This window comes from Rhinoderma darwinii, chromosome 1 (genome assembly GCF_050947455.1).
Source record: "Rhinoderma darwinii isolate aRhiDar2 chromosome 1, aRhiDar2.hap1, whole genome shotgun sequence".
Lineage (NCBI taxonomy): Eukaryota > Metazoa > Chordata > Amphibia > Anura > Rhinodermatidae > Rhinoderma > Rhinoderma darwinii.
This window is the reverse complement of record NC_134687.1, coordinates 534,088,667-534,111,933: the sequence shown is the minus strand read 5'-3', so window position 1 is coordinate 534,111,933 and position 23,267 is coordinate 534,088,667. Positions and strand designations below refer to the sequence as shown.

Here is a 23,267-nt window from a genome sequence, read left to right as displayed (position 1 = left end):
ATATGGTGAAATCCTGTTCCATGTAAAACCCCCTCAAAAAACAAGGGGGCACTCCCTCCGTCTGGAAAAAGAAAGGTTCAACCTGCAGAGGCGACAAGCCTTCTTTACTGTGAGAACAGTGAATTTATGGAATAGCCTACCGCAGGAGCTGGTCGCAGCAGGGACAGTAGATGGCTTTAAAAAAGGCTTAGATAATTTCCTAGAACAAAAAAATATTAGCTCCTATGTGTAGACATTTTTTACTTCCCCTTTCCCATCCCACTTCCCCTTTCCCATCCCTTGGTTGAACTTGATGGACATGTGTCTTTTTTCAACCGTACAAACTATGTAACTATGTATGTAATATACTGTATTTTTCAGACTATAAGACAGACTTTTTGTACTAAAAAATGTGCTGTAATCTTGCATCTTATAGCCTGGATGCACACAGCTGCCAGCAGGGTCCTAGCTAAAGGCCCATGGGCCCCGGTGCAAAAGTGTTTGGCCACTCCCCCAAACTTCTTATCATGATCGACGGCCTGCATCTTTCAGCTACATCGCTGGGTCTCCTAAGTGACCCAACGATGCAGCACAAGCAGCCAGGGGCGTCACTAAGTTCTTTTGGACCCTATATCTTAGCCCACCACATGGTAGGCTTAGATACAAGGCCCCAGCAAACAATAATCTTAGACTGTATAAGATTACTGTCTGTGGGGGCCTGTATCTAAGCCTACCGCATGGTAAGCTTAGATACATGGCCCATGTGTGATCCTGTCTGATGGGCCCTGTATATGGACAGTGACATCAGGGGCTTCGTCTAGGAATGGAATCCCCGGCTAGAGCGTTGGCAATGCTCTCGCCGGTGATTCCGCTCCTGGAGGAGCCCCTGACGTCACTGCCCATATATGGCAGAGACGTCAGGGGCTCCCTCTAGGAGCAAATACCCAGCCAGAGCATCGGCGCCACTCCCTTTCTCCTAGTTGTACCCGGGGCACATGCTCCCCCTAGCTACGCCCCTGCGCACACACACACACACGTATTTTTTTATATATATATATATATATATATATATATATATATACATATATATATATACATATATAAAAGCTGCAGCAATGTAGCTCTGAATGCAGCACTTTGATGAGATAGAACACCTACTATGAGCAGCTGCAGTCTGTGTCTCTTTTACGCTGTCTCTGTTAATTCTGAGGGAGTTAACAGTTGAGGAGGGAGCGTAATAAGTGGAGAAAGAGGTATTTTTCTCTAATAAAATACACTATATGTACAAACGTATTGGCACGCACCTCTTAATCATTGAATACAGGTGTTTCATTCAGTCCAATTGCCACAAGTGAATAAAATCAAGCATCTAGCCACCAAGTCTGCCTTTACAAACTATTGTGAAAGAATGGGTCGTTCTAAAGTGCTCACTGAATTCTAGCGTGGTCCTGTAATAGAATGCCACCATTGTAACAAGTCAGTTTGTGAAATACCTTCCATTCTAGATATTCCACAATCAACTGTGAGTGGTATTATTGCAAAGTGGAAGCATTTAGGAACGACAGCAACTCAGTCACGAAGTGGCAGACCATATAAAGTTACAGAGCGGGTCCCAGATTTCCAAACCTCCTTTGGCATTAACATCAGCACAAAAACTGTGCTCGGGGGCTTCCTGGCATGGGATTCAATGGCCGAACAAGCAAGCCTTACATCACCAAGCACAAGGCCAAGCGTCAGATGGAGTTGTGTAAAGCATGCCACCAATGGACTCTGGAGCAGTGGAAATGTGTTCTTTGGAGTGACAAATCACGCTTTTCTATCTAACAGTCTGATTGATGAGTCTGGGTTTGGTGAATGTTACCTGCCTGACTGCATTGTGGAAACTGTAAAGTTTAGTGGAAGAGGGATAATGATATGGGGTTCATTTTCAGTGATTGGCCTAGGCCCCTTGGTTCCAGTGAAGGGAAAACTTAATGCCTCAGCAATCCAAAACATTTTGGACAATTGTATGCTTTCAACTTTGTGGGAACAGTTTGGTGAAGACCCTTTTATGTTCCATCATGACTGTGCCCCAGTGCACAAAGCAAGGTCCATAAAGCCATGATTAGGCATCAAGGTGAGTTTGGATTGAAAGAACTGAACTGGCCAGCACAGAGCCCTGACTTCAACCCCATTGAACACCTTCGGGATGAACTGGAATGGAGATTGCGAGCCAGGCCCTCTTGTCCAACAAAAGTGTCTGACCTCACAAATGCTCTTCTGTATGAATTAACAAAAATTCCTACAGACACTTCAAAATCATGTAGAAAGCCTTCCCAGGAAAAGGGGAAGCTGTTATAGCTGCAATGTGGGGACCAACTCCATATTAAAGGGGTTTTCCCATGAGAGACATTTATGAGATATCCACAGGATATGTCATAAATGTCAGATAGATGCGAGTCCCGCACCTATCCCTGGGAACCGCACCTATCTATAGAACGGGGCCCCCTAAACCTCGCTGCCGCTCTATGTTGCGGTTGAAGTGTGTGATTTCCGACCATAAAGAAGGAGACAGCATAGCTCGCTTAGCTACGCTGTTTCTGTAAGTCCCATATAACTGAAGGGTAGTTACGGAAACAGTGTAGCTCCCATGCTACGCTGCTTCCGTAACTGCCATTCACTACTATGGGAGTTACGGAAACAGCGTAGCTCAGTGAGCTACGCTGTTTTCGTAACCCCCAACCATATAGTCAGTAAGTAGCCGGGGAGGCAGAGGGAGCAGAAAAAGGTGGAAAAGTTTTAGGGGACCCCGTTCTAGAAATAGGTGTGACTCCAATTGGTGGGATCCGCATCTATCTGACATTTATGACATATATCCTGTGGATATGTCATAAAGGTCTCTGATGAGAAAACCCTTTAATGCCTATGAATTTAGAATGGAATATCATAAAAGCTCCTGTAGGTAAAATGTGTAGGATTTCCAATACTTTTGTCCATATAGTATATATTGCAAAATTTCTCATATTCGTTTGTGATATTAATTTATGCAAAGCTTGTTGAAAGATAGTGTCCATTTATTGGTTTTATAGTACCAGTGACCTAAATGCTATTTAGAGTTCACAAATGTTCATAATAGTTGTATTTCCCTATTCATCAATGTGTCAGTTTGCAATACGAAGTCTTTCTACTTTTAGTAACCGTGTGGAAGCCTGGACCAGGGATGTGCCATTTCTCCTCAGACAAGAAGGCAGACCTGTAGCTTCTCTTATTGCCAACAAGACTGAAACTCGCATAATGCAGGAGGACTGGAAAAATGCAGATCTAGCCGCCAGCTGGTTAAGAAAACAGGCAGCAAACTCTTCACAACCGTTCTTTTTATATTTGGGCTTAAATTTGCCTCACCCATATCCTTCAGTAAACATGGGAGAAAATTTTGGCTCATCCACATTTTTAACTTCTCCTTACTGGCTTCAGAGAGTAAGTTGTTTCATCATTCACTAGATACACTCGTGTAAACCAAATGTAACACTCTTAACGGCTCCTGTCAGCTCTCTTGACATGTTTTATTTTTCCTCTAACATAAAATATGCTAGATGCTGTGTTTAGTTCTTTTCATGTTATCTTGGTCTCCTATTCAGGTAATAGATGTCGTGTAACAACCACTAATATAGTAATTTAGTGCCCATAGGTGTACTGGGTACCTGGGCACTGTAATAGCTGGAACTTCTTTAATAATGGCTGTTTTTTCTCTATTCTAAGGTTGTTCCGAACCTTCTATACTCTAATATGTGTTCCTGAGATACTTCCTTCTCCATCTCCAAAATTTGCAGAATTCAATGATGGCTAATATACTTTCTGTACAATATCTATACAATTGCACGTTTCTAGTGTGAATCAATTAATTTACCATCATAAAGTGTAGCTAAATGTTTGACAAACTTCTGACATGTCATAGTCACATGTCAGAGGTTTGGGTTGGTGGGGGTCTGAGCACTGAGACCCCCCACCAATCACTAGAACGAAGCAGCTGAAGTGCTCGCGTGAGCGCTCAGCCGCTTCGCGTCTGTTCGGCTTTTTCCGGAAAGCCGATGTATCGGAGTACGGGCTCATAGACTTTCTATTGAGTACGTACACTGATACTTTTAATTTCCGGAAAAAGCCAAACAGACACGAAGCGGCTGAGCACTCACACGAGCACTTCAGCTGCTTCGTTCTATCGATTGCTGGGGGTCTCAGTGCTCGGACTCCCACCAATCCAAACTTCTGACGTGTCACTATGACATGTCAGAAGTTTGTCAAACGTTTAGCTACACTTTAACTGTGGATGGATATTTGCAGATTTGCGGATGGGGAATCTGCAGTGGAATACAGTAGCAGTAAATTGGATGAGTTTTGAACCAATTTCATCCAAACACTGACTAAAGTTTCCACGAAGATATTGACCTGTTATGCCAAATTTGAAATCTGCAGTATGTCGATTTCTGCTGCAGAACGTGCACGTACATGTTGCCGATTTTCCCTGTTTAATTCAATAGGGAAGAAGAAATCCTTTAATCTTATTGTTACTGAATACTTGCAGATCTGAAAAAAATGCAGATAGTTTAAAATAAGTTTTAAATACGTTTAAAAAAAAAACGCTATACTCACCTCCCCTGGCACTACCAGGGCAACACATCCCTGGTCCCTGGCTGGTTTCTGTACATCGGGGCTCCAGCAATGATGTGTCAAAACGTGACCGCTCCAGCCAATCACAACAGGAAGCATTGCCATGGGAGAGCCAAGGGTGGTGAGTATAGTGTTTTATGTCATTAGACACTTGTCTGTTTTCCACAGGGAAGTCCGCACCAATCAAATCTGCACCAATTTTGTGCGAATTTGACGTTGCAGATTTACTTGCGGCTTTATGTACGCAAACATTGTAACGTTTTATAAACACAATGGAAGTACGCTACGTGTGAGCTCACACCATAAGTAATCTCCTCATTACAGAGTGTATTTTTGCCAATTGTAGGTTTCCTATAAGGACGTTACTATTCCCAAATGGTTGCCGTTAAAAGCCATGCATCCAGTGGACTACTATTCATCTTATACCAAGAATTGCACTGGCAACTTTTCAAGCCAGGAGATCCGTGATATAAGAGCTTATTATTATGCTATGTGTGCAGAGACAGATGGCATATTGGGTAAGTAATGCCTATTTATGCATTCATTTTGGCCATGAAGATAGAAAATAATTACCACTTCAACTAATGCTCTATTCACTCCAAGGCATATAATTTTCAGGTCCATTATATTATAATTATTACATAAAAGATTATTTAAAAAAAAAAAAAAATGAAGAGCTAAAAAATGGCATGCAAACATATCCGTTTAACCCCTTAATGACTGCTGATACGCCTTTTCATGGCGGTCATTAAGGGGCTTTATTCTAGGTCGCCGCCTTTTAACAGCAGCCTAACCAACGCCCTGCATGGATTTCTCATGCAGGCTGGAGCCGGGGCTTGGCTGTCTGATGACAGCTGGGATCCTGCTCCTACTTCGATCGCGGCCATTTAACCCCTCAAATGCCGCAGTCATTAGCGACCGCTGCATTTGAGTTGTTTACAGAAGGAGTGAGCTCCCTCTGTCACCCATCGGCGGCCCACAAATGCCATTGCGGGCATCCTGTGGGTGCCATGGCAGCCAAGGGCCTAATAAAGGCCCCCAGGTCTGCCCTGTCTACAGAGGCACGTCCTAATAAATGCCTGTCCATTTTAGGGTATGTTCACACGCTTAACAAAAAACGTCTGAAAAATACGGAGCTGATTTCAGAGAAAACAGCCTCTGATTTTCAGGCGTTTTTGAAGCTGAGAATAAAATTTGGAGCTTCTTTTGAGGTTTCTTTTCAGACTTTTTTGAGGCATTTTTTGAGGCGTTTTTCATAGTGTTCAATGGAAAATCAGCTCCAAAAAACGCCTCAAGAAGTGACACGCTACTTCTTTTTACGGAGCGTCTTTTTACGCTCCGTTTTTTGACAGCGAAGCGTAAAATAAAGGCTCGTGGGGACAGAACATCGTAATTCCCATTGAAAGCAATGGGCAGAAGTTTGTAGGCATATTAGGGGCGTTTTTTCAGGCGTAATTCGAGGCGTAAAACGCGTGAATTACGTCTGAAACAGCTGCGTGTGAACATACCCTTAGGGTATGTTCACACACACTAATTACGGACGTAATTCGGGCGTTTTTGCCCCGAATTACGTCCGAAAAATGCGGCTTGAAAGCGTTGACAAACATCTGCAGATTGAAAGCAATGGGCTGACGTTTGTCTGTTCACACGAGGCGTATATTAACGCGCTGCTGTCAAATGACGGCGCATAAATAGACGCCCGCGTCAAAGAAGTGACCTGTCACTTCTTGGGGCGTAATTGGAGCCGTTATTCATTGACTCCAATGAAAAGCAGCGCCAATTACAGCCGTAAACATCCCCGTAATTTCAGCCGTTACGGACGCTGTCGTGTGAACATACCCTTACACTGATAGACAGTAATGCTCTGGTATACGAAGTATACTAAAGCATTATATCTGTGATCTAAAGATCGCATAGTGAAGTCTCCTAGTGAGACTGAATAAATTATTAATGTGAAATAAAAATTAATAAAAAGGTACACAAATTCAACAACTTTTTTTCCATAAAAAAGGGTTTTATTGAGTAAAAGTGTAAAAATAAAATAAAAACTGCACATACATATGGTATCCCCGCAATCGTAATGACCCAAAAAAGAAAGTTATCATATTATTTAAACCACAAGGTGAACGCCGTAAAAAAAACACGCAAAAAACAATGGCAAAATGTTTATCTTTTCCATTCCCCCCAAAAAAATAATAATAAAAGGTTAATCAATAAGTCCAATGTACCCCAAAATGGTAGCAATGAAGTCCCGCAAAAAACAAGGCCTCATATGGTCACATTGATGGAAAAATAAAAAAGTTATGGCTCTAAGGTGTTTTTTATTCTGCAAAAGTGGTAAAACAAAAAAAAACTATACATATGTGGTATCGCCGTTATTGTACCGACCCATAGAATAACGGCAAAATTGCTGTTTTTTTTTTAATATCCCCCCCCCAAAAAAAAGTTAATAAAAGTTAATAAAAAAATTCTATATACTCCAAAACAGTGCCATTGAAAAATACAACTCATACCGCAAAAAAACAAGTCCTCATACAGTCATTTCCACGTGAAAATAAAAAAGTTCAAGCTCTTTGAATGTGACGATGGAAAAACTAAAAAAATTGCTTGGTCATTAGGGCCCAGAATGCAAGCAGGGGGAAGGGGTTAACAGATCCATTTTATGTCTTTTGTTTGTTTTCTTTTTGAAGTTTCAAAAGATTTTGTACTTTTTTTATGCCATTTTTATAGTGCAGCTCCTGCTAAAACATTCTGCAGATGTAAACTCGGCAAATGCATGCCAAGTACTTTGGCGTACCCTTGGGTCCATGCACCTTGTTGTCAAAATTTGAACTACGGATCCATACTGTACCTATGTCTTTGATTTTATATACAGGTGCACAATTTTCTTCTCACAGATTCATACGGAATCAATGAGAAAATAATTGTGGCATTCTCTACCACGTCATAGTACAGTGGCATTCTCACTTAGAAGTAATACGGCACCTCACTGAGGCACAATACAGTGGCATACAGAGTGCCTACGAATCCGTAATGTGTGTGGCTGCACAGGTTATGCCGAAAAAAACTCAATGCAGAAAAAAGTGTGTCAAAAGGTAAATTTTTTAATAGAGTAATTGACCACAGACTAGGGGCTTATTCAGACGAACGTATTATACGTCCGTGCTATGCGCGTGATTTTGACGCGCGTCACACGGACCTATGTTAGCCAATGGGGCCGTTCAGACTGTCAGTGATTTTCACGCAGCGTATGTCCGCTGCGTAAAACTCATGACATGTCCTATAATTGGCCGTTTTTCGCGCATCACGCACCCATTAAAGTTAATGGGTGCGTGAAAACCGTGCACGGCACACGGACGCACTTCCGTGTTCCGCACGTGATGTGCGCTACAGTAGTAAAAAATAAAAATGAAACATTTACAAACATAAAAACAGAGTGTCATAATGATGCCGGCTGCGCGAAAATCACGCAGCCACGCATCATATGCTGATGACACACGGAGCTTTTGATGACCTTTTGTGCACACAAAACGCCGCGTTTTTTGCGCGCGCAAAACGCAAACGTTCGTGTGAATCTGGCCTAAGCAATAGAGGATGCAGACTAAGGCTGGGTTCACATGACCATGTTACGTCCGTAATGGACGGAACGTATTTCGGCCGCAAGTCCCGGACTGAACACAGTGCAGAGAGCCGGGCTCCTAGCATCATAGTTATGTAAGATGCTAGGAGTCCCTGCCTCTCTGCAGGACAACTGTCCCGTACTGTTCTCATGTTTTCAGTACGGGACAGTAGTTCCACGGAGAGGCAGGGACTCCTAGCATCGTACATAAGTCCGGGACTTGCGGCCGAAATACGTTCCGTCCATTACGGACGTAACATGGTCGTGTGAACCCAAACTAAGTATTAATTGGTTGGGAGTATCAGCACATCTACTGACATGTCTGTTTTAGTAAATACTTGTATTCCCCATGAAATAAAACTTCTGGAACATATTTTCATAGCACTCCGTTGTCCAGTTCCTCTTTTATTCCTACTAGAAATGTATGAATAAATTGATAACTGGGTGTTACCATTCACCTTGACAAAGGGGTGTGTCCCTTCACAGTCTCAGGCCTCATTTACACGAGCGTGTGCGTTTTGCGCGCGCAAAAAACGCTGCGTTTTGCGCGCGCAAAAGGCACTTGGCAGCTCCGTGTGTCATCCGTGTATGATGCGCGGCTGCGTGATTTTCGCGCAGCCGCCATCATATTGATGAGGCTAGTCGACGCCCGTCACTGTCCAAGGTGCTGAAAGAGCTAACTGATCGGCAGTAACTCTTTCAGCACCCTCGACAGTGAATGCCGAACACAATATACACCATCCTGTGAATAAAAAAAGACTTTCATACTTACCAAGAACTTCCTGCTTCCCCCAGTCCGGGCTCCCGGCCGTTGCCTTGGTGACGCGTCCCTCTCTTGTCATCCGGCCCCACCTCCCAGGATGACGCCGCAGTCCATGAGACCGCTGCAGCCTGTGATTGGCTGCAGCCTGTGCTTGGCCTGTGATTGGCTGCAGCCTGTGCTTGGCCTGTGATTGGCTGCAGCTGTCACTTTGACTGAACTGTCATCCCGGGAGGTCGGACCGGAGTTATCGGTAAGTCAGAACGTCTTTTTTTTTTTACAGGTTCATGGATTTTCGGAGCGGAAGTCACTGTCCATGGTGCTGAACCAGTTTAACGCTTTCAGCACCGTGGACAGTGACTGTCTCCTGACGTCGCGTACCCGAACATTTTTTACCGGTTTCGGTCAAAACGAGTTTGGCCGAACCCGGTGAAGTTCGGTGCGCTCATCTCGAATTTGACACTCCGTTTGGATGTTTGTAAACAGAAAAGCACGTGGTGCTTTTCTGTTTACATTCAGGAGTTTGACAGCTCTTGCGCGAATCACGCAGTTCGCACGGAAGTGCTTCCGTGCGGCATGCGTGGTTTTCACGCACCCATTGACTTCAATGGGTGCGTGAGTGCGCGAAAAACGCACGATTATAGAACATGTCGTGAGTTTTTTTCTGCGCACACGCAATGAGCGCAATTCACGCATCGTCTAAACTGCCCCATTGACTAATATAGGTGCGTACGACATGCGTGCAAAGCACGCGCGTCGCACGCGCGTATAATATGTTCGTGTAAGGCCTCATTTACACGAACGTATTATACGCGCGTGCTTTGCACGCATGTCGTACGCACCTATATTAGTCAATGGGGCAGTTTAGACGATGCGTGAATTGCGCTCATTGCGTGTGCGCAGAAAAAAACTCACGACATGTTCTATAATCGTGCGTTTTTCGCGCACTCACGCACCCATTGAAGTCAATGGGTGCGTGAAAACCACGCATGCCGCACGGAAGCACTTCCGTGCGAACTGCGTGATTCGCGCAAGAGCTGTCAAACTCCTGAATGTAAACAGAAAAGCACCACGTGCTTTTCTGTTTACAAACATCCAAACGGAGTGTCAAATTCGAGATGAGCGCACCGAACTTCACCGGGTTCGGCCAAACTCGTTTTGACCGAAACCGGTAAAAAATGTTCGGGTACGCGACGTCAGGAGACAGTCACTGTCCACGGTGCTGAAAGCGTTAAACTGGTTCAGCACCATGGACAGTGACTTCCGCTCCGAAAATCCATGAACCTGTAAAAAAAAAAAGACGTTCTGACTTACCGATAACTCCGGTCCGACCTCCCGGGATGACAGTTCAGTCAAAGTGACAGCTGCAGCCAATCACAGGCCAAGCACAGGCTGCAGCCAATCACAGGCTGCAGCGGTCTCATGGACTGCGGCGTCATCCTGGGAGGTGGGGCCGGATGACAAGAGAGGGACGCGTCACCAAGGCAACGGCCGGGAGCCCGGACTGGGGGAAGCAGGAAGTTCTTGGTAAGTATGAAAGTCTTTTTTTATTCACAGGATGGTGTATATTGTGTTCGGCATTCACTGTCGCGGGTGCTGAAAGAGTTACTGCCGATCAGTTAGCTCTTTCAGCACCTTGGACAGTGACGGGCGTCGACTAGCCTCATCAATATGATGGCGGCTGCGCGAAAATCACGCAGCCGCGCATCATACACGGATGACACACGGAGCTGCCAAGTGCCTTTTGCGCGCGCAAAACGCAGCGTTTTTTGCGCGCGCAAAACGCACACGCTCGTGTAAATGAGGCCTAAATGAGGCCTCACTCTGTAAGCACTGATTGGACATTGTCAGATTCTGTAGAGACACACCCTCAACTGCTATCATCCAGTTGCTAATTTATTCATAAATTTCTCAGAGGAACAACCGAAGAACAGCACAACCTAGAGTTGTAATAAAAGATGTCAGGAGAGCTGGCACATCCTCATGAATGTGATGTATCACATTTTTTTTCGTTTGAATTGAATGGATTTATTCTACTTTAGGGCAGATTCACACGAACGTTGCGTTTTTGCGCGCGCAAACAACGCAGCGTTTTGCGAGCGCAAAAACCATTTGACAGCTGCGTGTGTCATGCGTGTCTGATGCGCGGCTGCGTGATTTTCGCGCAGCCGGCATCATAGAGATGAGGCTTGTCAACGCCCGTCACTGTCCAAGGTGCTGAAAGAGCTAAATCTTTCAGCACCCTCGACAGTGAATGCCGAACACAACAGCGAAAAACCTGTAAAAAAAAAAGATAAAGTTCCTACTTACCGAGAACTTCCCGGCCGTTGCCTTGGTGACGCGTCCTTGGTGACGCGTCCTTGGTGACGCGCCTCTCTTGACATCGGGCCCCACCTCCCTGGATGACGCAGCAGTCCAAGTGACCGCTGCAGCCTGTGATTGGCTGCAGCCTGTGCTTGGCCTGTGATTGGCTGGAGCTGTCACTTGAACTGAAGTGTCATCCCGGGAGGTCGGACTGCAGGAAGGAGACAGGAGTAATCGGTAAGTTAGAACTTCGGTTTTTTTTTACAGGTTAATGTATTTTGGGATCGCAAGTCACTGTCCATGGTGCTGAAACAGTTTAACTCTTTCAGCACCATGGACAGTGACTATCTCCTGACGTCGCGTACCGATAATTTTTTTGCCGGGATCGGCCAAAACGAGTTTGGCCGAACCCGGTGAAGTTCGGTACGCTTGTCCGGCTTCGCTCATCGCAAAGACACTCCGTTTGGATGTTCGGAAACAGAAAAGCACGTGGTGCTTTTCGGTTTCATTCATCCTTTTCACTGCTGTTGCGCGAATCACGCTCGTCCCACGGAAGTGCTTCCGTGTGGTGCGCGTGATTTTCACGCACCCATTGACTTTAATGGGTGCGTGATGCGCGAAATACGCAGAGTTATTGAACCTGTCGCGCTTTTTGCGCAGCAGACAAACGCTGCGCAAAAAGCACGGACTGTCTGTACTGCCCCATAGACTTGTATTGGTCCATGCGTGCCGCGTGAAAACCACGCGGCCCGCACGGACCGAATACACGCTCGTGTGAATCCCCCCTAAAGCGGGACTGTTACAATTACTAGTTATGGTAATTAATAGACAGGATGAGTAGAAACAAAATGACCTTTGATTAGGCACAGAGCTAAACTCATCAGTCTGTTAATTCCATAATTCTGATCTTGCTCTTGAGATGCACTTCTAAGGGCTTTTCAGAAAATTCTTGTGCTGTTGCTGTAATAAGATATTCTATAATGAGGTTTTAGTTCAGTTTAGAGAAACCAATGCAAGCACTATTTTATGATGGTTATTCATGTTGTCCTATTTTTTTATACCCACAGAGACTGTTTTATAAATACTTTCATATCCAGTAAATCCTTTTAATCCATCGCCCATAGAAACAAACAGGTTTCGATCAGAATCTGCGTCTTTCAGTCTCCTACACAGTAAGCAGCATTTAGCAAAGAGTCGGCTTTTAACCCCTTAATGACCAGCCTATTTTAGACCTTAATGACCAGGCTATTTTTTACGTATTTCCATCGTCGCATTCCAAGAGCTATAACTTTTTTATTTTTGCGTCGACATAGCTGTATAAGGTCTTGTTTTTTTTCGGGACAAGTTGTATTTTTTAATAGCACCATTTTTCTTTACATATTATTTATTGATTAACTTTTATTAACTTTTTTGGGGTTTGGGGGGGGGGATAGAAAAAAATCAGACATTTCGCCACCCTTTTTTGCGTCCTAAATCTACGCCGTTTACCGTGTGGTATAAATAACACAATAAGTTTATTCAGCGGGTTGTTACGATTGCAACGATACCAAATTTGTATAGTTTTTGTATGTTTTACTACTTTTACACAGTAAAAACACTTTTTTTTCAAAATTATTTGTTTTTGTTTCTCCATATTTGAAGAGCCGTAACGTTTTTATTTTTTAGCCGATGCGGTTGTATGAGGGCTTTTTTTTTGCGGGAAGAATTGTAGTTTTTATTGGTACCATTTTGGAGTAGATGCGACTTTTTGATCACTTTTTAATCACATTTTTTTTAAAGTCAGGATTCACAGAAAACAGCAATTTTTCCGTAATTTTTCATTGAATTTTTTACGGCGTTCACCGTGCTGGTTAAGTAATGTAATAGCTTTATAGTCGGGGTCGTTACGGACGCGGCGATACCAAATATGTGTAACTTTTTAACTTTATTTTGTTTTTTTTAATAGTAAAGCAGTTTGTAAGGGGAAAAACTGGGTTTTTCCTTTTTTTTTTTACTTTTTTTTTAAATTAACTTTATTAAACTTTTTTTTTAAACTTTTTTTACTAGTCCTACTAGGGGACTTCACTATGCGTTCCTCCGATCGCTATTATAATACACTGCAATACTTTTGGGCATCTGCTAGGTCATGCCTGCGGCATGATCTAGCAGGCATTCATTACATTACATTACCTTTATTAGGCCCCCGGCTGCCATCGGAGACACAGACACTCGGCGATCGTATCGCCGGGTGTCGGTGGGACAGAGAGGGAGCTCCCTCCCTCCCTCTCTCCAAAACCACTCAGATGCGGTGCTCGCTATTGAGCACCGCATCTGAGGGGTTAAACGGGTGAGATCGATACTAATACATGATCTCACCCGGCAGAGCAGAGAGATTTGACAGCTCCCTGCTCTGTTTACTTATTCCGATGCCGCGACGTAAAAAGTCTATGGCATCGGAATAAGGCCCGTTAGTGACCGACGTAAAAAGACTATGGGCCGGTCACTAACGGGTTAAACTTCCCAGCTGTTTACCCTCAGGGTAAATTCACACGGGTATCTAATGGTGTCGCAGAACAACTGCAGATTTCTAAAACCGTTACCTCAATTGCTGTATGGCTATGTTCACACAGGGTGGATTTGCTGCAGATTAGCTGTCTAAATTTGCAGATGGAAAAGCCGCTGCATATTACAGTAGCAGCAAAGTGGATGAGATTTTAAAAAATTTCATCCATACGCTCCGGAAAATATGCACAGAGAAAATGTGCATAAATCGACCTGTGGTGCAGGTATTTAACCCGTTTTTAATCTTTAATAGTTTCACTTTTGTTGCAGATTTGTGCAGAAGGTAAAAGTCTGCAAAAAATAGCAAATGTTGCGATTTGTGCATCAGAAAATGTTGCAAATCTGTATTAAAAATGGCAAATCTGAAATGTTTTTTTCAGTTTAAATTTAATTTAAAAAAGTCAATACTTACCTCACTGTTGTCGCCATAGCAACGGCTCCTTGTTCTCCTGGCTATTCTCAGTGCTGTTGGCCTCCAGGAATGACTACTTATCCCATGTGACTGCTGCAACCAATCACATGCTGTAGCGGTCACATGGGCTGCAGCGTCATCACTGGCTGCTCGGAAACCAGACATAGGGAGCAGGGACACGTCGCTACAGCAACACCCGTAAAGGAAATAATTTTTTTTCACGGCTCTGCTTTCCGCTTCAGGAAATCCGGCCTAGTTCCTTACGAGTTCTATGCTGCATACTTTTTCGACCTGTGTGAACATAGCCCCAAGCCGCAGCTAGAGCTGTAACTATATACATGTTTTTTTGTTGTGCCATTTCCAACCCATGTGAATGTACTACCATACTACGTTTTGTGATTATGTGACTTTTGAGCAGTCTGAGATTTTTGATAGGACCTGATCTGGGATTATTTTACCCAGATTCCGCACTAAGAATTAATCTGTAAATACTAGTACCAATGATGTAGCCTGGGTATAGTGAGCATTTATGTGTATGATTATGATCAGACAGAATGGATTTACTGTGGAAAATTCTGCAGCAAATCCGACCCAGATTCTGCAGGGAATTCCGGCCAATTATTAGCATCAAATTGTGTTTATTTTGGTGCCGATTTTTGGCCGGATTTACAGCTGCAGAGAACAGGAGGGGATAAAAAAAGATCACACTTCGCTCCCCTAGCGCTCCGTATCCACTCACCCCTGCTCCCCTGGTTGGTCTCTGTGCAGCCAGCCTCCTGTGATGACGTTTCATCCCATGGGACTGCTGCAATATGTGGTTTTTTTCTGTCTGCGATTTTTCCTGACATTTGTTGAAAATTGTCACTAGGCTGTAAATGGCAGGAGGGATAAAAACACCAATAAACAAATCTACCCCAGCATTTGGAAAACTGCTGGTTGGATTGAAGCTACAGGCTTCAGAGCCATAAAACTATCAAAAGCGTGCGTGTGCAGTAATCTCACAATCAATTATCTTTTATGCTTTTAGTGGAAGCTTATGTGCAATTGGCACGCATATGTGGTACACTATAGACTTGACCTTAACCCCTTCCCGACGTATGACGTACACCTACGTCATAGCCGGGTAGGGGAAGTATGGAGGCGGTTCAGGGGTTGAGCCCGCTCCATACAATGCGGGTGTCGGCTGTATGTTACAGCCGACACTTTACAGTAAGGCCTTATTTACACGAGCGTGTAAAACGTCCGTGTGACAGCCGTTGAAACATCGGCCATCCCAAGGACCTTTGTAATTCAATGTGGCCGTTCACACAGCCGTTGTTTCAACGGACCGTGTGAAGGGTCCATGGGAAAATAGGACATGTCCTATCTTTTCACGCATCACGCATCCCTCCATAGACTCTCATCTATGGGGGATGCGAGACATCGCATCCCGCAGCGCTGAGCATGGATGCACCTCGGACGTGAAAAACTGCCATTTTTCAAGTCCGAGATGTGCCACGCTCGTGTAAATAAGGCCTAAGGGTATGTTCACACGGCCTATTTTCTGCCGTTTTTCGGGGCGTAAACGCCCGAGAAAAGGCCGGAAAATCGGAAGCAGAACGCCTCCAAACATCTGCCCATTCACTTCAATGGGAAAAACTGTGTTTTTTTCCGATGGGCCGTTTTTTTACGCGGCCGCGTAAAAAACGGCCGCGAAAAAAAAATGCAGGTCACTTCTTGGGACGTTTTTGGAGCCGTTTTTCATAGACTCTATTGAGTCTATGAAGGCTCCAAAAGCTCCAAAAACGGCCGTAAATAAACGCCGCAAAAAACTCAGCGAAAATCACGAGTGGCTTAAAAACGTCTGAAAATCAGGAGCTGTTTTCCCTTGAACATACCCTAACGAGAAAGACGATATCCTGTAATACCTTAGTATTACATTACATTAGTATTGCAGTATATAGTGCAAGCGATCCAACGATCGCTGGTTCAAGTCCCCTAGGGGGACTAATAAAAAAAGCAAAAATTAGATAAATAAAGGTGGTTTTTTTATGTGCAAAAAAAATAATATATATTAAAAGTAAAAATAACAAAAACCTTTTCCCATTTCGCCTCAAAGCATTATATAAAAAAAATAAACATAATTTTTATTGCCGCGTCCGTAAAAAAAGTCTGAACTATTACAATATATCATTATTTAACCCGCACGGTATACGCCGTGAAATAAAAAATGAATAAATTAAACCGCCAGAATCGCTGTTTTTTGGCCACAAAAAAATTTAATAAAAAGTGATCAAACCTCACATGTACCCCAAAAGGGTACCATTAAAAACGACACTTTATCCCGCCAAAAATATGCCGTCATGTCGCGTAATCGACGAAAAAATAAAAAAGCTATGGGTCTCAGAATTTGGCGACACAAAATACATTTTATTTTTCAGTTCGTTTTTTCCTTGTAAAAGTAGTAAAATATAGAAAAAACTATATAAATTTGGTATCGTCATAATCGTATTGACTCGCAAAATAAAGTTAACATGTCGTTTTAATTACACATTGAATTCCGTAGAAACGAAGAGAAAAAAACCAATGGAGGAATCGCAGTATTTTTTAATTTCCAACCCCACAAATAATTTTTTGCCCATATCCTAGTACATTATGCGGTACAATAAATGGTGTCATGAAAAACTACAACTCGTCCTGCAAAAATCAAGCCCTCATAGGACTATATCAATGGAAAAATAAAAACGTTAAGGCTTTTGGAAGGTGGGGAGGAGAAAATTAAATTGAAAAATGGCTTTGATGGGAAGGGGTTAATCTACAATGACAAAATAAAGAGGCTATAGGTTTATGTGTTTTAACAGTGAACAAAACAACTGCGCTATTGATTCCGTCGAAAAAACTGAAACCTGCCAGAACGGTGACAAACGGAAACCATTAGCAATGTTTCCATCACCATTGATATCACTCCTCAACGGAAAGCGAACGCTGATGTGAACAGGCCCTAAGGCTTCGTTCACATATCCTTTAGGGCTCTATTCTGACATTCCATCTGAGCTTTTCGTCCGAATGGAGCCCTGACTGAATCAAACTGAAACCATAGGTTTCCGTTTCCGTCCCCATTGATTTCAATGGTGACGGATCTGGTGCCAATGGTTTCTGTTTGTCTCCGTGGTGCAAGGGTTTCCATCGTTTTGACGGAATCAATACCGTAGTCGACTACGCTATTCATTCCGCCAAAACGATGGAACCTTTGCACAACGGAGACAAACGGAAATCAATGGTGATGGAAACGGCAACCTATGGTTTCCGTTTCTGTCAGTCAGGGCTCCGTTCCGACGGAAAGCTCAGACGGAACGTCTGATTGGAGCCCTGGTGCAGATGTGACCGCAGCCTAAGCTAGAAATCTAGTAAACTAGCAAGCTTTTTCAAATTAAATTAATGCTGTAGATATAACACCTACGTGTTGATAGATAGTAAATTATTTTAGTTTATTCATAGTAACGCAAACCAGATAAAGCAATATACTCAGTGGCGTAACTACCGCTGTAGCAGCTGCTACAGGGCCTGCGGCATGAGCGGGTCATGGCCGGAGGCTCCGCTAGCAGCCTCTATGGCTGCTACAGCGCGACGCCACAGAAGGGGTTGTTCCTACAAAAGACATGCATCCCCTATCCACTGGATAGGGGATACATGTGTGATCGCTGGGACGCCAAGCTATAAGGAGAAGTTCTCCATGACAAACCTCGGACTTCCATAGAAATGAATTGTGCATCGGTCGCGTTTGTGCGCATGCGTGACCAGCGCTCCTTTCATTTTTATTGAACTGCGCAGACCCCGGAAGTCCGTGGTTTCTCATGGAGAACTTCGGAGGACTTTCGTTCCCCCGTTCTCCTTATCGCTCCCAGCGATCACACATGTATCCCCTATCCTGTGGATAGGGGACACATCTCTTTTGTAAGACAAACTATAGGCTGTTTTTTTTAGGGGGGTTGGGGGCTGTATGGTGTTATCTACAGGGATGGGCTGTATGGCGTTATCTACAGGGGGGGCTGTATTGCGTTATCTACAGGGGGCATTGGGGCTTGTTAGTGTTATCTACAGGGGGGCTGTATGGCGTTATCTTCAGGGGGAGGGCTGTATGGCGTTATCTACGGGGGGCTGCAAGGCGTTATCTACAGGGGGGCTGTATGGTACTATCTATAGGGTCGCGCTGTGTGGCTGAATCTATAGGGAGGCACTATCTACAAGGGGGGGTTGTGTGGTACCTATGAGAGGGGGGCCCCAGTCAAAAGTTTGCTATGGGGCCCAGTCTTTCCTAGTTACGCCCCTGAATATACTGATTGTCAAGTATAGGACATACCTCACGATAAGATGCTCCCAAAATTTGAGGGTAGAAAACAAGTAAACAATGATGTGGCAAGGTAACAGTGGGTGATGTGACACTTGGAGAGGAGGGCTGGGTAGATTGTGGAGATTGTGGATTGGGCTCCTAAAAGCTCCTCCTGCTGTCATTCTTGCACCCTTTTATCTCCTGCTTAAAAATGCATCTTATTGTCCGAAAATACAGTAACTACATTTCCAGCTAACTTTATTATAATGATGACGAACATTGGTACTGTCTTTCTTTTTTAATTTTTGTGAAATAGCACATTTCAACTTTCTAGTTTTACCCCAATGATGTTTTGACGTTCTGACCACATTTTAGTGCTTTCAGAATTCTTTTTCACCTATGATTCCCCTATTTCAGCTGCCCCACTATTTTCTGTTCTCTCCATAGTGGGGGGAATGTCAGTGATACAAATCTGCTAGTACAGTACAGTGTGGACTTCAATGCCCACACTTCAAAGCATGCTTTGCGGCTCCATTGGGAGCGCATGATAATAAACCAATAGGCTGGCTCACATGATATATAAGTAAATAAAACTATTTATTTATACAGATGTAGCAATCCTTAACCCCTTAAGGATGCAGCCTAGTTTTAACCTTAAAGAGGCTCTGTCACCAGATTATAAGTGCCCTATCTCCTACATAATCTGATCGGCGCTGTAATGTAGATAACAACAGTGGTTTTTATTTTGAAAAAGGATCATTTTTGAGCAAGTTTTAAGCACTTTTAGATTTATGTTAATTAGTTTCTTAATAGACAACTGGGCGTGTTTTTACTTTTTACCAACTGGGCATTGTGAAGAGAAGTGTACGACGCTGACCAATCAGCGACCAATCAGCATCATACACTTCTCATTGTTCCAGCCAAACTTCTTTCACTACACAGTGTGATTGTGCAGTGAAAGAAGCTGGGCCAAATTAATAGCCAAAAGTTCTTTATCTCCAATACCGTAATTTTTCTCTGCAGGTGTAAATGATTTGGAGAAAAAGCCACAGGCCTCATGTTTCCCTCTACAACTCTTTTGTGAAAGAATATCTCCGACTCACACAGATGAAGCATCAACCAAGAGGAACAAAGGGTTTGGTGGAATCCGGTCTATGTAGGACTGAAGCAGAAGAGAAGGCAATTTTAAGAGCTTGGAATGCGGCTTTGGCCTCTGTGGTCCAGTCTTTGGCATTAACCCCCTTTTTGGTCAGTTCAGAAATAGGAGCTGTCATAGAGGAGAAGTGAGGAATAAACAGCGGTAATTTGCGAATCCCAGCAGGCGTTGGACAGCTTTGAGTCCTTGAAGACGAGGCCAGTTGAGAATTCAGGACAGCTTGGCTGGATCCATTTGAAGCCCCTGGTCAGAAATGACATACCCCAGGAAAGGCAGGCTGGTTTTCTCGAAGAGGCATTTCTCCAGTTTAGCAAACAGGGAGTTCTCTCGCAGACGGTGTAACACTTGGCGCACATGCACACGATGAGTCTGAATATATATATATATATATATATATATATATATATATATATATATACCACCACACAGCTGTACAATAGATCTCCAAAAATTTGATTAACAAAGTAATTCCCAGCGGATCCGGAGTCTAGTAAGGCTTGAATGCAGAAAGTGGTTCCTGCAAGGACAGTTTTTCCGGTATGGTCATCTTTTGGGAGGGTGGTACTCCACCTACGGTAGCAATATAAACATAAATTCAACTTGCATGGGTTCATCCGACCGAGAGGAAGATGAGGCAAAAAGAGGCCTTTGGAAGGTTGGTGCCAACCATGATGTCCGATTGCCCCAAGTAGATTCTTGTTGTCTCTCGCGGAAACGTATATCTATCCGATTGGCAAGAGTAATCAAGTCATCCAGGGATGGTGGAAGGTCTCCGCCAGCAAGTTCATCCTTGATTTGGCCCGCCAGACCCTCCCAGAAGGTAGATACCAAAGCCTCATTATTCCACTGGAGTACTGTAGCGAGGGGGCGAAATTGAATGGAAGCTGCTGAAGACACTCGACCCGATTCTTCAAACACCTTTTTAAATGTGTGGAGAAAGTTCTGAATATCATACATTATGGGGTCGTTTCTCTCCCACGAGGGTGATGCCCAAGCCAGCGCTTCGCCAGAAAGCAGGGACAGGATGTAGGCCACATTAGCCCTGTCTGAGGAAAAATGATGCGCCATGACCTCAAAATGGATGGTGCATTGATTAACAAATCCCCTGCAGGTTTTGGGGTTACCCTCATAGCGGGCAGGCGTAGGTAAATGTAGTCCTGAACTGTAGACAGGAGCTTGCGGTTGTGTTGGCTGTATCGGAGGCGCCGATTCGTTCAAACGAGTGGACACATTTTGCAGAAGCTGGAAAAGCTGATCATGGCAAACTCGTTGTCTTGAAAGTTCCTCCGTCAGGCAGAGCTGTGTGAAGGGGATCCATGGCTTGTTCAAACTATAATGGTTCTCACTGGTTTGTTTGTGGATCCTCTGTGTCGTCTGGGAGATGGTGCTTGTAACCCAGGGCAATGCTTGGCACAGCAGGTTTAGAGGCAGTCAGATGAATAGGCCAGAATTCAGGACAGGCAGCAGACGTTGTTACGGGTATGGATAGCAATAGGTCAAGGCAGGCGGCAGGCAAGGATAGTACAAGTTCAGGCAGAGGTCACAACGGGAAATCCAGACAAAGGTAGAAGGCAAGGTAAAAGGGAAACTGGGCACAGGGAAGCTCACAGGGATAACTTGGTTGAACAAGCAAAGGTCTGAGGGAGGAGGATCCTTAAATAGGAAGTCTTAGGATTTTGGCACATGCTGGCTTTTTAAGAAGGGAAGAGTCAGCGCGTTCGCCCTCTAGTGGCTACAGCCGCACATTGGGAATGACGGCCGTGGGGGGAGGTGAGAGATGCAGTTACCTGACAACGCCCAGAGCCAGCAGAGTGTCCGGATCGGGGGAGTGGAGCTCGGCACGAGCATGAGGGAATGGAGGGTACGGGAACTGGAGCAGAGGCTGTGGAAGCAGCGGGGAACGGTGCGGCAGCCCTTACAGTGTTCTTTGGAGTGCAGATTTTGCTAGATTTGTTTTTGGGTGCCATGTCGCATTTGTAGAGCCCCAGAGGTATAAAAGCAATGGAAACCCACCAGAAGTGACCCCATTTTGGAAACTACACCCCTCAAGGAATTCATTTATGGGTGTTGTGACCACAGTTTTTTCACAGAACTTATTTGAATTGGGCTGTGAATTTAAGAAAATGTTTTGGCTCAAAATTTCTTATTTTCACAAGAAATAAAATACCCGAATTTGTTGCCCAATTTGTCCTGAGTGCGCCAATACCCCATTGTTGGTTATAAACTGCCGTTTGGGCCCATGGGAGGGCTCAGAAGGAAACAAGCGCTATGTGCTCTTTTGGAGTCCAGATTTTGCTGGATTGGTTTTCGGGTGCCATGTTGCATTTGCAGAGCCCCAGAGGTATCAAAGCAATGGAAACCCCCAAGAAGCGAACCCATTTTAAAATCTACACCCCTTAAGGCATTCATCTATAGGTGTAGTGAGCATTTTGACCCCACAGGTATTGTCTAAAAGGTAATGCGCAGCAGATGGTGCAGTGAGAGATTTGCAATTTTCTATATATGTATGCCATTTCAGTGTCCAATATATTATGCCCATCATGCGCCACCGGAGATATACACCCTATAAATTTTAATGTGGGTTCTCCTGGGTATGGTAATACCTGACATGTGGCTGTTATCTGCTGCCTGGGCTTACAGGAGGGCTTAGAAGGGAAGGACCACCATTTGGCCTACTCGGGATTTTCTGGTGCTAAGTCGTGAATGCAGAAGCCCCTGAGGTACCAGTACAGTTGAAACCCCCGAGAAGTGACCCCGTTTTAAAAACTACACCCCTTAAGGCATTCATCTAGAGGTGTAGTGAGCATTTTGACTAGAGACATACACCCCATAAACTGTAATGTGGGTTCTCCCGGGTACGGCAATACCCTACATGCGGCTGTTATCAGCTGCCTGGGCACACGGCAGGGCTCAGAAGGGAAAGATGAGGTTGATAAGCTGTGCGGAGTGCATCAGGGTAAGTTAAACTGGGGTAGATTAAAAATCAAGGGATGTATGATAAATTTTAAAACACTTTCATACAGAGCCCTGGTTTTTCGGGACACGTGTCACATTGATATCTTGTGTCCTACCTTATCCCCCTCTTATAGCAGACTCTGCACCTCTTTTGACTTTTTCCCTTCTTGCCAGTTTGGGGAACTTCTCCTGGAAAGTGTTGCCCTGGTACAATGTGTTTGGCCTCACTTCCAGAAGTACTGGGTGCCCTAAAAATTAGGTTCTTGATAACCACCTCTTGAAATTCCAGGAAAGTTCCCGTCTGGCCTGCACATCGAAGTAGCACGTACGCATTGTACAATGCCATCTGTATGATGTGCACGGTCAGCTTCTTATACCACACCGCATGGCGCTGTAGGGCTTCAGAACTTGATCTGACAAGTCCACCCCTCCCATGTACCTATTGTAGTCCAGGATGCAGTCTGGTTTGGGGGTCTCTGTACTGGTACCTTTTACAGGTACATGGGTACAGGTGTGGCCATGTATTGTTGTCAATACAAGGAAATCTCTCTTGTACTTGTACTTGACACACAATATGTTGCTGCTAGA

The 23,267-nt window shown here is 44.2% G+C and overlaps 1 protein-coding gene across 1 annotated transcript in view; it reads left to right on the top strand.

Annotated features, from left to right (window-relative positions):
- ARSK (arylsulfatase family member K) overlaps positions 1 to 23,267 on the top strand; it is a 141,114-nt gene that overhangs the window by 25,837 nt on the left and 92,010 nt on the right. The window contains exons 4-5 of the mRNA XM_075854847.1: positions 3,153 to 3,435; positions 4,970 to 5,141. Coding sequence (XP_075710962.1) covers positions 3,153 to 3,435; positions 4,970 to 5,141 — 455 coding nt within the window. The remainder of the gene's footprint in view (positions 1 to 3,152; positions 3,436 to 4,969; positions 5,142 to 23,267) is intronic.